Raw genomic sequence first — 15,890 nt, forward strand, 5'->3', positions numbered from 1 at the left:
CTGATACATAATTGTTGTGCTTCAGACTTACATAAAAGGACAGAGATAAGATAAGAACAAGAACGGTTGTAGAAATCAGGCCATAGTCTTCTTTCCCCTAACACAGGAACTGAATTTCTAGGGAGCTCTGGTCCAGGACAACTTCATGGCAAAAGTTAGTTCACTACATTGTAGCCTTCTGTAAAAGCAAGAAGAAAATAGCTTGTCACAAACAAATGAGAAAGCTCGCTAGAGCAATGATGTTTGCTGAAAACAAGATGAGCTTATTTCAATGGTTGTCATGTAGTGTGAATATCAGAACAAATGCTAAAAGTGGATAAGTTGGTTACAATCCACTCTCCCATTAAAATGCAAAATTCATTTGGATAAACTCTCCTTATTATTCAATATTGGTACTCATGTGGGAGCCATTTATAGCCTTTATTGACCAATGATGGTGATTGCGTAAACATGAGATCAATATCATTGGCACTAAGCTAAGATAATATTTGTGGTCTTAACAAATTTTGGGCTTTAATTATTGTTCTGGAGGACTCAAGTGGAAGAAGCATTTTCTGAAGTGCCCAAATCACTTAGCCATGTCTGTCATTTTAACTCAGGCTTCTCAGAAAAGTTGATTAAAAATATCTGCAGGACATTGTGAGTTTGTGGCAGGGCTATTAACGCTGATATTTTGTTTATAATTCATAATTTTATTTGGAATTGCTGCACCAGTGGTGTGTCAGGGTTTGGGACCAGTTGCCTTGTGAAAGGAGAGAGATGGTTAAGAGTTTGGAGCCTTGGGAAATGTGGTCAAATTGGTCTAGCCAAACATTGGGCAGCATGGTGACAGGAAGAAACAGTTCATTCTGAGGAGTCAGTGCAGCATTGCTTTGGGTATCGAGCTTTCAGAGAAAAGATTTAACAAGTCCTACTCCCTTATCCTTTTTTCATTGAAGACAATGACAACGAGGTCAGTTGAGAATGCAAAGCCATCAGTATCTCAGTCAGAGCTAACTAAGCACTTAGGAAAGTGAATAGAAATCATTTTTGAAACTACATCACTTGTGATGTAGTGAGAATAATGAATCCAGCTGTTCTGTCTCACACACCCACATTTGGAAATGTTGGCTTAAATTTTAATGAATGAGCTGAGGCGCTTTTGGCAGAAACTCCAGTCCCTGGAGCCAATGAGTTTGAGACTCATCAAAATAATGAAAGTGAAGTGTAGGTGATGGTTTTTTTGTTTTGCTTCGATCTACCAGATGAATAAAAGCAGTGCTGGCAGCCAGAGATTGATCTCAATGGTGTAACTAAAATAAGTCATTCCAGCTGGAAATTGTGACATGAGTGTCTGCCTCTTGGAAGGCAAATGTCTCAGTTGTCTCTGTACTTATTTTTGATTGATGACTCCCACTTTTTCTTGGGCCATACTCTAGCAGCAAAGAACAACTGCCTCATGACAACAATTTAGTGTGGAGACACTACAAGGTCTCCCACCCTGATTGGGACATGGCTGAAGCAAGATGAGCTTTGTACAGAGGGAGACTGAACATCCTTCTTCCCTGCAATTGTAGGCGATCATCTCAGGATCGTCATATGTTAGAAATTACCATCTTGGATGGAATCAAAGCCATTTCTGAAAAAAAAACACACTGTAAACCAGTTGTGACCAGGAGGGTGGCTCTATAGCAGCCTCGTGGTTAGGACTCTTGCGTGAGAAGTGGAAAATGTGCGTAGGCTGTGAATCAGCAGTGGTTGGAAAAGATCAGTTGTATCCTCAGCTGTGGGCACAAGCAAATGTTGTGTCTCTGTGCTTCAGGAGCCCTGCGAAGGAGCAGTGATTGATAGCACAGGATAGGCAGTACAGGAACATGGGTGTTCTGAGACCCCGTAACCCAAATCCTACCTGCATCCCCAATGAAGTGCAGAATCACTGATCCTAACACCTCCCCGAGTCATTATTTCAATGAAAAGCAAAACTTTTAGGTAAGATATAAATAATTTGACATAGAAGCCATGCCAGCCTTCCTTTCTTTATGCCTTTTTCTTTCTTTCTTTACAAGCTTTTCTCTCCTTTCAGAGTTTGTTCCCATGTGAGGACCTCTTTGTTCTTTGTCAATGGCCATGAGTCATCAGCTAGCTTGCTTTTATTTCCTGCTCTGTGCATTTCTTTTCTTTCCCCTCTCTAGGCTCTTTGCTTCCCACAGTAGCTCAGAGCCTGAAACCTCTGACAACAGCTTGGCAGCTCTGTGTGAAGGGTTTAGCGAATCCTTGAGGCTCAGATAGTGCAGCTCAGCAGTGAAAAGGTGGTGGGTGTTCTAGTGGTGTCTGGGATTATTCTGACCTTCTCCAAGCCATGCAGGCCTTGTGAGTCCTTTCTTCTTCCAACATTTGTAGAGCCTGCACTGGGAAAGAGATTTGGCAGCAGCTTCAGAGAGAGTCCTGAGACTCCCAGTGAAGGAGAAAGGGACCACTAGCTGGTCCCTTCTTGCTCACCTTCTCCAGGTTGTGTTGAGGCAGAAGCACCAGCTGTTGCAAAGCCCTTTTTAGCTTCACTATTCTGCATCCTCGAAGGAGACAGCTTTTAGAAGATGTCTTGGGTAAAATCTTCACCAGCAGATGAATCAGTGCTGGGACAGGAGGAATGAGGAAGAGGGATGCTGAAGTCCAAGACAGCAGATCCTCATTCGGCCCTCAGCCTTTCCTTGTGATTGCAACACATAGGCACTACATGGAGGCAGACAGCACATTAATAAGTGCTAAAATAGCTTCTGTAGCTCTGCAACAATTTAAAAGATAGGTTTCTTTCTCTTCCTCCGCAGAGACTTGAAGCTGGACAACGTCCTCTTGGACAATGAGGGGCACATCAAAATTGCTGACTTTGGGATGTGCAAAGAGAACATGTTTGGAGATGCAAAGACAAGTACTTTCTGTGGGACTCCAGACTATATTGCTCCTGAGGTAGGTATGGGGTCCAGGGAGGCCAGCAAGCTGCTGTGGGACAGAGAACGTGTTTTAACACATGACTGCTGGTCAGTGGTGGAGGGTGCAAAGAGTAATAACCTGCTTTTGAGCAGTTCCAGGCTAGAAACTGGATTTCAGTTTGACTCAGAACCTGCGTTGCTGTCTGGCATTGCGTATCTTTGTGGCTAATTCATTTTTTGTGCAAATAAGCCTTGGAATTAAGTGGTGCTTGGTTTAACCAAGAAACAGAATGCTTGATGGAAATCAGTTCAGGCCATGGCAAAAGAAGCTCCAAGAGATGGGTCCTGCAATTCAGGGACAGAAACAGTGTGAGGAAGGGGAAACATGTGCCCTAGGTATCTAACAGGCTTCTATGGCCGTACAGGCTCCTTGATAGCAAATAGGGAGCTATGGGCACTTCTAAGGGATGTTGTTCATCAGAATCTAAGAGAAAAAATAGAGAAAAGTGGGACAAAATGCCCACCTGGAGCTGATTCTCCCTTCTCATTGATAGAGAAGAGAGGCTGGGTCCATGATAAAGCAGAGATTGGGGTTCACCTTCCCTCTGGGATATGTTCTGATGCTTGAATAGGGATGGTACCCATAAGCTTGGACTTCCATAAGGTCTTGCTTATGAAGTCTTGAACTTCTTCAACTTTCATAAGCTCTTGCTCAAATAGGTTCTTAGCTGCCTGCAAACACAACCTGCATCACGAGCATCCTCCCAGAGCTGAATAAGGCACTATATGCTCTGAAGAGGCTCTGCCATCAGAGGCATAACCTTAAAACTGAGCACGGGCTTGAAGGTCTGGGTAGGTAAAGAAAAACCAAAACCAATAGCTGCTTTTAAAAGGGATGGAGATACTTGAAAACATAAACGTGAGAGTGGTCATACATTCCAATTTTTCCCCTCTAAATGCCAGTAGTCAGAGGATGGGTCCCAGCTGTCTGGAGGAGAACTGGAACCCAATGTGCTAACCTTGATCTCTGGAGTACCTGTATCTCTGCTTTGGGTCCCCACAGTGCCAGAGTACCTAATGTCCTTGCACAAATCCATCCCTGGATGACATGCCTCCACAAATTGTCTCCTGGTGAAGGAGGCTCTAAAACTAGAGATGATGGAGTTGTATCATGACCACGCTGTGCTTGAGCCAACAAGGGCAAGGCAGAGCTTGTAGCTTGTGTTAAGGTCCTGCTCTTCCCCCTTGGCTCAGGAAGGCTGGGGCTTACATGGAGATAGTCTCCAAGATCCATGCAAAATCACCAACAGTTCCTCTTCTTCTGCAGTTGATATCTACTGATAGATGGTGGAAAGAAGGTGAACCTGGCCTTCATGTGCCTATAAAATAAAACTAAGTGGTCACAAACACCAGACCACAGCTTTCCCTTGTGGAGATCTTTTGCCCTTCCCCTTATTTCTTTCAATTTTTCTCCCAGACATAAACTTGTTCTCTTTTCTTTTTTCTTTTTTCTTTTTTTTTTTTCTAGTAAGTTTAGATGTTTTGGACTAGATCCCTCCAGAAAAGAGAAAGCTGCTTTAACCTGGTGGCTTCACACAATGATAGATCTTACTATAGAGAGGCTTTGACTAATTAGGTGGCCAATCTGGGCCAAAGAAAACATTTTTCAGCTCAGCGAAGACCCTACGAGTCATCCATACATCACGTCTGACATCACTCTGAAATTGATTTTTTTGACTTTCAAGATCCCATTTCCTAATTTTAGTGTTTTCCTGATGGATATTGGTACTTTCCAAATAGCTTTTAAAGCTTTTTTTTTTTTTTTCCCCACTATAATTCATTGATCTTTTACTGTGCACCAAGGGCTCAATTCTGATCTAGGTTACACCACTGACACAAGGGCTGGTCTCTTCAAATCAGTTGGATTTGTATTGCCTAAGAGCAGGTCTAAGTGTGCTTTGCAATCAAGTTGCAATTGTCTTTTATTCACCCTCAATATGCTTTTATTAAAAAAAAAAAAAAAAAAAAAGCTATTTTCTGATCCTAAAAAAAGAAAGAGACAAGTGATAATCCATTATCTGTGATTTTACTTCATAGAAAAGAGAAAGACTAAAATAGCTCAGGGTTTTATTTCTGCACTATCATTTATTTTAGAGATTCAACGAGTGCATATAAAACATTTTACCTCTAAATTGAGAGCACTACTAGAGTTTATGGATCATGTCTCCCACCAGAGGCAAGAGCACTGGACTTTTTGTCAGCATTTCAATGCAGCTGCTAGCACCGTAATTTGTTACAGACCCAGGACCTTGGCTACAGCCATGTAAATAGGGGGCCTAGGGTCAGTAGACAAGCAATTTTTTAATTTTAAAAGATTATTTGGAAAAAAAATTATATACTTAACTTGAAATTAAATTCCTGAGTTTATTTATTTTTTTTCCAGAGAATTGCAAGGCTAATACATTTTTTTCTCTGACTGCCATAAACCACCTAATTTCAATTTTCAGACATTTTATACTTTAAAAAATAAAGCTGTATAAAAATAACATGTCTTTTCAGAAGAAAAGGTTGGGATGATTTTGTTTATAAGTGGTCCAGAAGAAATACATTGCATCAGAGGGGAATACTTCTCACCTAATGTGTGAAAATTCATCCAAAACTGAAGCATTAGATGGTACTTTATAGTGTGGAAGGACAAGCATCCCAGAAAACAAGTCATCCCTTCCAGTCTTAGGTGTATAAGTCAGTTAAGCCATTGTTTTCCCTCCACTGGCTGTAGGTAGACTCTGGATAATTGAATTAATAAGGCACATAACTTAGGCAATAAGATGAATCTAGACCTGTGTGGTAATTTACAGGCAATAAAGACAAGGTATGAAAATGGTCAAGATCACCTCTATAAATCATAATTTTTCACTTATCAGCAGTTTCATATGTGCTGATCTGGATAGTTGTTTTCACTGGTGTTAAGCTGTTTCCACGACTTATCATTAATACCTACAGCATAGCTTTAGCATAGCAGATCACATTGCAACCGAGCTGTGGAGTCAAGAGTAAAGATTGTGCCTTAAAATGGATTATTCCCCTCTCCAGCTCTAAAATCCTGGTAGGGATCCTAGACATCATAGTCATCATATGTACATTTAAACATCTGCAATGTAGATATCTGTATATGAGCAAATTGTCTAGGCTCTGTGGTAGCCAAAGGAGACAAATACAGGTTGCATTTTACAGCTGGTAGATACTTGGCTGGATGTTTAGTTGATTTAGTTGAAGATGTCCCTGCTCATTGCAGGGGCGTTGGACTAGATGAGCTCTGAAGTTCCCTTCCAATTCAAACTATTCTATGATTCTGTGTCTAAAGCTGGACTAATTATTTTCCTTGACTCTAAAAGGAGTTGATGGTAACAGGTTCAGCTCTAGGTATCTCCCTAACAGATATATAAAGGCAAGCGAGATTAATTTGGCTTTCCCAAAGGAGAAGTTTGAGAACTTGGTGGTGTCTGGCCAAGTGCGTAGGGGAGGAAAATGCCACAGCCCTTCTTAGAGAAGCTAACCAGTCCAACCAACCCTCTCTGGCCCCCACACATTGAATGTAGGCTTCTCTTTATGGCTGACACAAAAAGGCACCAGCCAATGGACTGACCAGGGACAGATTCCGATTCCTCTACTTATAACTCAGTTGGCCTCCAGCAGACAGATCAGCCACTGCTTCATCATGCTTTTCCTGGGGCAGATTTTGCTGGGATAGATTCACACTGTTTCTACTGTCTGATAGTCCTAAAGTACCCTTACACTGCTATACTTGTCATTTTAAAATACAGCTTGTGTGAGTTGAATCAGTCTCAAAACACCTAACCACTTGTCTTCTTGGACTTCACAAGCCTGATTTGAACCCTTGGGATAACTTGGAGAGCAGGCAAAAGATTATTTGCCTCACTTTTTATGTTTGAGATCTCTCCAGTAGCCAAGGATTTGTTCAAGTAATTCAAGAGTTACATGCAACCTGTTATCTGTAGTGCAAAAGCCTGTTTTGTCACCCAGGTGTGGCTGTGACTTGGACCTCCTGAAGCCACAACCTCTGCACATCTGGCAGATGATCTGGCTCATGCTGCAGGCAGGGGGAAGAACCTCGGGTATCACACTCAGTGCAAAAGCAACTATTGAAAGGTCAGGGGCTGGCCATTCTTCTGAAGCTGAAATATTCATGTCAGACATTTTTCTTGTCTTTGTCACTCCTCTCTTTGGGCAGATATTGTTGGGGCAGAAGTACAACACCTCCGTTGACTGGTGGTCCTTTGGTGTCCTCCTGTATGAGATGCTTATTGGCCAATCTCCTTTCCATGGCCAAGATGAAGAGGAGCTTTTCCAGTCTATCCGTATGGACAACCCGTTCTATCCTCGCTGGCTTGACAAGGATGCAAAGGATATTTTGGTGAAGGTAAGAACTACCACACATTGAATGGAAGTCTTTTTGCCAGAACTGTCATCTTTGATTTGTGCATCTCCAGCTGTTGTTCAAAAAAACAAATTTAGTGTGTTAGGACCAGACTTTCTTGTCTGTGGACCTCAAAGCACACTTGACCGAAGTCATAAGGCCATCTTTATGCATTCTTTCTCTTAAATGGTGGTGATGGCTGCTCACACCCAGCAAGCAGGTTCACAGGGTATCAGATACCAGCAGAAGTCAGTTTCTTTGCAGAGCAATCCCTAAGGTGCAAGACATACTAACTCCTGGAAAAGATATTCTGCCGGGCTTCAAACTAAGGTTTACAGTGACCCACTGCTGGCCAAATAGAGTAGCAAGAATCTTCTACCATATGTAACCCAAGTCCCTTTTGAGATGACCTTCAACAGTAAAGTGCTTTTTAAAATTTGCTCTCTTCTGAAGTGAGACATATTGGCTGTATTCAGGTCACCTGCTATCAGGCGGGTTGCCACTGTTCATCTCCATTGACTTTAGAGGGATCTAGGATCTGGCACACTATGGGCCAACTGTCCTGGAGGCCTCAGACATTTTAGTGCAGATGTAAAGATGAATTTTAAACTATTCACGCCCACTATTACAGCAATATGTCAGCACTACATCCTGCTCATAAACATTAAGAGGAGCTCTGAAGCATTTAGTGGTCCTGGAGGTGTTTAAAAGATGTATAGATGAGGCTCTTAGGACATGGTTTAGTGTTAGATTTAGGTTATGGTTGGACTCAATGATCTTCAGGGTGTCTTCCAACCAAAATGATTCTATGAAACTCTCCCCCAGAAACCCTTCAGCTGCTTCTAGAGCCAAATGGCTCCTGAGTCACCATAAAAGCATAATGACTAAACAGACTATGTTTACACTAAACTTAAGAATGGTCTCAGAGCTGCATGTAGCTGATGGTGAAAAGATATGTCCTCACTTCTAGCTTTTCCTGTTTTTTGGCAGAATTAGTTATCCACAGGACTTGTAGCCTGCAGTGTGCTGCAAACACACTGAATTGGGAGTGAATTGAGAATTGGGACTCTTCTGACAAAAGTAGAGGGTTGTCAGTATGTGAGCTAGTCAGTGGAGAGAAGAAAGCACTTCCAATGTATCTTTTATCTCATCTTTAAATCTGTAAAGAAGGTCAGACAATTTGCACCTGAGATGGTTCTTTTTCTCTATTAAAGAGTCGAATACTGACACTCCAAGTGTCCGAAGGTATAGGAGATGAATGCAACCCCACATAGGCTAAGCTAGTATTTTCACAAATTATGTTTATATTTCAACCATAAATATTTTTCTGACAACAAGAAATTGTCCAGATAAAACCACACAAGTGTGATCTGGATATTTCACCCGTGTAGTTGCACATTCGTGTTCTCAGACACATATATTGTTGCCGCTGTAAAAAATTGTCCTCTCTGTCCCACAAAGGAAAAATATGGCAAAGTTCTCTCAGTTTTGGCATGTTAGGATAAGAATCCAAACTGGTTCTCCAATCAGAAATTTAGTAAGGTAGAAGATTCTTCATACTCTCACCAACCATGTTTGAGTTTGAAGTCTGAGACTCCATCTGGCAGGACTGTCCTAATGAATATACTGTTGTTTATAAAAAGGTTGAGGTGTTTCTCTTTCTTCAACATTCTAGCTTTTTGTGAGAGAACCTGAGAGGAGACTGGGAGCAAGAGGGAACATCCGCCAACATGCTTTTTTCAGAGAAATAAACTGGGAAGCTTTAGAAGAAAGAAGGATGGAACCTCCTTTCAAACCAAGAGTGGTAAGGATACATCTTCTTTCAGTTCCACCCATCTCTTGTCTTTCTCTCCTGCATCATTCATCCCCCACATATTTAAACCCTCCAGCACATGCCAGCAATAAACCAAAGCCAGGACCCACAGTAATGTTATAAACCCATCTTGTTAAGGGTTTTGTCCAAAATCTTCAGACACGGGTCTTTAATATCTTTAACTTTCAGGGTTATCTGCTGGAGTTGATGTGCACATGTGGTTTCTCTGCCTAAAAGTAGATGGAGGACCCTGGTCTTGGGCAGTCAGAATGGCGAGTGTTGACTTTGACTTAAATGTCCAAAAGCAGAATAAATTGTTCACAGGCTGTCTGCTATGTCGTGTGCATGAGATACAAGCAGCTGAAACCATCTACGATTTGGATCTAGCACAGCCTCACTCATTGTACAGTTGTTGGAAAGGCAATTGTGAACTACGTACATCTATTGATTGGGCTGCATGACCCAATCATGATAACTCCTGTTTTCTGATGGCTATAAGCCCAGGTCTGGTGGGCCCACATCTGAGAAACCATAAATTACTCGTCACTTTCTCAGTTTCCATAGCAGGGGTCTGGATGCCACTTAAAAAACCTTCACTTAAACATGTAAGTGCAATCCATTCTGTAAGGATTATCTTTCACTGCACTGCAGAAGGTAAAGAAGGAAAAGCAGTTTAGGTAACCAGGTAGGCGGCTAAGTTAGGATAGTCCTGACCACTAGTAACAGTCCTATAAAATTACTAAAGTCCTATTACTAACAACAATATAATTTAATAAGTGCATCATACTTTCATTTTACAATCCTTCACAAGTGTTGTTTAATTGATGGGTCCAGTCCACTGCGTTACAAAGCAGCAACATCTGTGCCTGGCGGAATTAATGGATCACAGGCTCAGTGCCTACTATATAATATTTATTCCCATTACTACTTCAATAGGATGGTAATAAGTGAGTAATTACCACTGCTTGCTGGATATTAGGAGCTCACACAGAATTTCACTGCAGTTTGACATGTTACTATGCATTATTTAGGCTGGAGAAACTAATCATTGTGCAAAAGGCCAAGAGCAAGGTGTTGTGGGTTCCCTGGCTGAGCTGAGCTTGCTCCCAACTAGTTGACCTGAGCCCACAGGAAGCAGCCAGATAGGGCCAGTACTATTGTAATGAAGATGTGAATATTAGTGGTTTGACTTATTTTTTTTTTCCTTTTCTTGAAGAAATCTCCGAGTGACTGTAGCAACTTCGACAAGGAATTTTTAAATGAAAAACCTAAACTGTCCTGTGCTGACAGAGCACTGATTAACAGCATGGACCAAAATATGTTCAGCAACTTTTCTTTTGTGAACCCTAAAATGGAGAAAATATTTTCCTGAGATCTGCCTTACGGAAGGCATTTGAGTTTGAGTAACACTTTGTCAACTGAAGACAATGCATGGTTGTTTTTATCAAGAACCCACCAGAAAAACACCTCATTGAAGGTCTGCACCATGCCTGGAGGCTTCCAGTTTATTCCAGTCTGTAGCAGATGCCAGCCACTCTTAACTAATGATATTTTTTCATGGTATCTTTTTGTCACTCTTCTCTCTGTTCCAAATGTTCTTCAAGTTGAGAGCACCTGAAAATGAGGAAGTGAAAAAACCTGTTCCCCACTACTCATACACACAACCAATGGGTTTCTATATATGAAAAAACTAGTATATTTGAGCTTCTGGTGATGTCAGTGCCCATTTCTGCAGTTCTCACCCCAGCCCACCTTCCTTCTAAAGGACAAATGGTTTGCTCAAGGCCTGAGGGCATCTGGAAAGACTTCAGGCTGGATGCTTGGGTAACCTCCCCTTGTACACGTGGAGAATTGTGTGTGTGTGTGCACAGAAGTTTTGAAGAAGCAATTTTGCTCCCTACGCACTTTAAAAGTAACATTCACAGGTGTTAGGGTTCAATTTTGCTCCACTGGAACAAAGAGACTTTACAGGTGCCCATTCCAGCATTCATACATCTCAAAGGCCCTGGAGCTAAGGACTCAACCCCAAAGGAGGATTGTTGCCATGGCAAGTGTCAACATCTATACGGAAAACAAGTGCTTTACACTTAGTACTTGATCTGAAAGGATGGGAAGTTGCAGTCCAGCAGAGAGCCTTGAGAACCCCTGTTGTAAAGCTTTAACTGTCCTCACACATGCCAGGCTCAGACCAAATTTGGGCTTTCTGGAGTTTTATCCTCAAACGGCATGAGAAAGGTGGAAAAAGTTTCCTCAAACGGCATGAGAAACCTGGGAAATGTTTCCTCAAACCATTGTTTAAGCATCATAAAACCGACCTTCCAGTCACAGCATTGGCATGTTTTACTTGAAAGGTGGTAATCAGTCCTTGGAAAGGCTTATGTATTGTAATTTATTTTGTTATGGATGATGTCCCAGCTCTTTGGCATGCATTGCAGACACAGGTCACCAAGTTGAACCAAATGTACACAGAGCAGGACAGCACATCAGGTGAGGGTGGTCCTCTCCTTCACCTCATGACATTACGCTGTGTGTTCTATCCCTTTGCAGTCTGTGGAAATATAGATTTTTTTTTTATTATTATTTTTTTTTTTAAAAAAAAAAGAGTATTTTCTGTGATCCTTTCTTCACAGGATCCTTTTAAATAAAGATTCACTGTTTTCTGAGGTTGGAGAGATGTAGAACCACCCAGTTACTGCTTGTCACTGAGACACCAGTTAAATACTGCATGAAAATTAAGTCAAAACCCAAACAGAAGATTCTGTAATAGCTTAGACTTAGGTAGTCACCCCAGCTGGTGTCAGGCCCTAATTGAAGTGTATACATTTGGAGCTTCATTGCAGGACCTCCTCCAGCCCATGGAGAAGAGAAGCTCTAGAAGGTGAGTCATCCCCAAAATCAGATTCCCTTCAGAGGTGCTTTTCTGCTTCTGCTGGACGAGGCTGTCAACTTGGATGTCCCAACAGAACAAATGCAGCCTTGCAGGCGGTGCTGGGTTACCACTGGCAGTGACCACAGGCACTGAATCCTGCAGGACCAAGAGCAGTAGTGCCTGATGTCAACAAGAGAAGTAGAAGGCCCCGGAAAAGGTTTTGGTCCAGTGACTCTCACAAAATCCTTGTTTGTGCTGAATGAAATGCAGAGGGCATCTGTGCTCACAGTTTGTGCAGCTGGTCATCATGTTTAATTAGGACAGTTGACATGAATTTTTTAAATGCCAATGCTGTTTGTACAGTTTAATAAAACGTTGTGTACAATTGGAAAACAGGAATTGAAGTGATTAAATAGGGACAAAGAACAGAGGTCCTTAGAAAAGCCATTAAAATGGCTCTGTGCTTTCTGTGGGAAGGTCCCCATGGGAATTTCAACCCATAAACACACAGGATCAGCAAGCATTTGAACAACTGTAACTACTACACAGATCAGTATCTAAACCCACAATTTGGCACTGTGCAAAGGTATCCAAGAAGAGGGTAAAATGTTCTTTTTCACTACAAGAAGGTGACATGACTATAAATGGGGTCTGGTATCTCAGAGGTGCTGCAGAACCAGATGTACAGAGGTCGGTAGCATTAGAGAATGATTCAGACCATTTTCCTTTGGCATCTGAATGAGACTAGATCAGCCAAGTCCTGGGAGGGCCTGACTCTGTCCATACAGAATCATAGAATAGTTTGGATTATAGGGGACTTAAACAGCTCATCCAGTGCCACCTGCCATGAGCAGGGACATCTTCACCAGCTCAGGTTGCTCAGAGCCCCGTCCAGCCTGGCCTGGGATGTCTCCAGGGATGGTTCATCCACCACCTCTCTGGGCAACCTGGGCCAGAGTTTCACCACCCTCAGTGTAAAAAATTTCTTCTTCATGTCCAGGCTGAAGTTCTCCACCTTTATTTCAAAACCCCTTGTCTTATCACAACAGGCCCTGCTAAAAAGTCCGTCCTCATCTTTCTTATTGGCCCCGTTTGAGTACAGAAAGGCCACAATAAGGTCTCCCCAGAGCCTTCTCTTCTCCAGCTGAACACCCCAACTCTCAGCCTGTCCTCCCAGCAGAGCTGTTCCAACCCTCTCATCATTTTTGTGGCCTCCTCTGGACCTGCTGTGGATGGAGTCTGGATGGTCTAATCAAGACTAGAGATTGCATTTCTAAGCATTTGAACATTGGCAGTATCCCACTCTAAATGCTGCTTTGCAGTGGCACAGTGGTTTGTATTTAACACTGATGCAGGGACATCCCAAGAGTGTAGACTAAGGAAGGAAGGTGCTGAATCACCTCTTGTGGTTAAGCAACCTAAAAGTAACTGGGTTTAACACCTCTCTGACCAGAGGCAAGGCTCGCTGCACTCCAGCTGTTGTCCCTTGTAACTAGAGCAGCCAAATGTAAGAGTGACATGTAAAAATGCTTGTTTGAGTAACTGCTAGAGCAGACATGGTGTTAAGCTTACTGTTGGGCTTTTGACGCAAACCACAAGAAGATGTGCCTACTTGTCTCTGCAAGGTGTCTTCAGTTCAAAAACCAAATAAACCCACTGAGGAGAGGGAGGGAGGTGGGGAGAGGTGGGTATGAGCCACCACCAACGTGCAGTGCTGTGTGTCTCACCGGTGCCACAGCCTGAAAACCTTTCCAGCTGTGCCTGTGGCGTGCGAAGAGTGACGTGGTAAGCAGCGTTTTCCTGTGGTGGCAGCGATCAAGAGATAGGAGCTGATAAGGGCTGATAGCCCAACACCCACACGGAAATGAACCCAGGTACTTACAGAGATGCTCCTTTGCCTTGACTAAACCTGACATCTCCACACTCATCTTTTCTTCTTTTTTTTTTTTTAATTTCTTTCCTCTCCTCCACAAAATGTTCATTTTATGGCATAGCAGATGTGGCTTGCCAGGTTTGTTTAATCACTCATTGAAGGCCCAATCCTGTTCAGGAGACCTGTGGGATCGCAGCACTGCTGTAGGAACATGGCACCTGCAAACATCAGGGTCTGACCACCAACACCGCCTCCTTCAGTTCAAGTTTTGGGAGCCCTCACCACCCACCTGCTCCTTCCACAGGCTTGTTGCTTCCTCAACAGATGTACAAATTCCCACTTGTTGACATTCACCAAACTAAACCTCAGGCTGATAAACAGGTCAAGACAAGCAGGACTCACCAGTGAGTGACAGCTCTGATTTCAGCTCTCCTGCAAAGATCTCCAGGGTTCTTCTAGAGGAGGCTGGTTTGTCTCACAGCTCCTGAACATGCAGCCCAAGTATTAGTTGCTTCTCCCACAGGAAAGACCACACTCCATCCTACACACCCCCATGCTCTTTGCTGCCCATGCAGAAAGGCAAGGCAACTTTTCCTGGTGGTTGCCGGTCACATCTTGCAGTGCAGAGGTATCACCAAAAGTCCCTGTCTGCCAGTACAACTCCAAATAGTGGGTACTGCAAGTAGGTATGCTCCTCCCTTTATGATTGTTTTTGTACCTTGTACACTTAAAACCCAGTAGAGCAGCTAAGATCATAATCAATACACGGCCCAAAGTGTGCCTTGCGGTGTTGTGAAGCCAGCAGGCATCTCAGTGCAGACCACAGGAAGCATTTCTACCTTCCTTGCTTACATAGTTTTATCTTTTCTGTACCACAGCAGCCAAGACAGCACATCCAGAGCTGGTGAAATACAGGAATTTATGTACTTCTGGCTCTTCTGTAGCTGCCACTGGTTGCAAACCACTGGTCCTGTACAGCTCAGAGACTGTACTTGACAGGATGAAGTCCAGTCTACTGTTTGGTAACAGGTGTGATGGAGTCCTTTGTCCTCTATATTATCTTTGTATTTATTTACAAAAGGAGATTAAATAATTGAAAAACAAAAAGAAAGTGAAACAAAGAGGAAACGTCATTGAGTTGTGGAAGATGAAACAAACACAGAAAAGGAAAGTAGGGAAGAAAGGAGTGATGCAGGTTGGTATAATCTTATGCAACACTTCATTCAATGGTTTCAATTACAGCTCTGTTGTTTTATTTCAAAGCCACCAATACCATCCCAGAGTTGCTTTTGCAGCTGAAGCACAGAATTTCCAGAGATTTCAGAGGATGGGAGAGCCTGAGATTAGAGCAGATGAATGTCTTTAATCTGGTCTCCTGGGTGACAGAAAGCAGCCACTCTTAGCCTGACATCTCACCCAGAAATCCAGGTATTTATTTCCTGAATCTGGATTCAGATTCCAATTAAAGTAATTGAATTCACCTGTCTATGGCATAGGAATGCAGCTTAAGTGCTCACTTTGGTCATCTAGCATCACTGAGACACCCTGGGGTATCCCAGAGGAATTCCACTGAACATGGTTCTCTCCTACAACCTGTGGCATATCCCACAACCCTATTAGCCCCTGACAACCCCCAATAGAAGAGGACACCTCTGCAAAAGCAGCTGAATCAAGCCCAGTGGTTGAGTTCATTCTACAACAGACACCCACACTCAACCAGCCGAGTCACTCCTTGTGGTGAGGACAGCATGTCACAGCTCAACACATGCTATTTTTGGGTGGTTTTGGGCTTTTTCTTTGGTTTTGTCACTGGGTTACAAACTTACAATCTTCTTGACTGCTGTCCTGAAAAGCACCAAAACCAAACAGCCTTTGCCATGGTGCTCAGCATCCTCCCAGCCAGAGGAAACCTGCAGCTGGTGGCATCAACTAGTTTGAGATCCATGATAGGCACACTGGATCTACATGTGTGAGGTAATTACTTGTGGGAC

At 42.8% G+C, this 15,890-nt stretch overlaps 1 protein-coding gene across 3 annotated transcripts in view; it reads left to right on the forward strand.

Annotated features, from left to right (window-relative positions):
* Nucleotides 1–12,419, forward strand: part of PRKCQ (protein kinase C theta) — a 67,258-nt gene extending 54,839 nt beyond the window's left edge. For all 3 annotated transcript variants that reach the window (XM_065049298.1, XM_065049299.1, XM_065049300.1), the window contains 4 exons: nt 2,805–2,943; nt 7,159–7,347; nt 9,020–9,148; nt 10,374–12,419. In XM_065049298.1, the coding sequence (XP_064905370.1) occupies nt 2,805–2,943; nt 7,159–7,347; nt 9,020–9,148; nt 10,374–10,529 (613 nt within the window). In that variant the 3' untranslated portion in view covers nt 10,530–12,419. The remainder of the gene's footprint in view (nt 1–2,804; nt 2,944–7,158; nt 7,348–9,019; nt 9,149–10,373) is intronic.
* The last annotated feature ends 3,471 nt before the right edge of the window (nt 12,420–15,890 follow it).

The sequence above is a fragment of the Columba livia genome, chromosome 1 (assembly GCF_036013475.1).
Source record: "Columba livia isolate bColLiv1 breed racing homer chromosome 1, bColLiv1.pat.W.v2, whole genome shotgun sequence".
NCBI lineage: Eukaryota > Metazoa > Chordata > Aves > Columbiformes > Columbidae > Columba > Columba livia.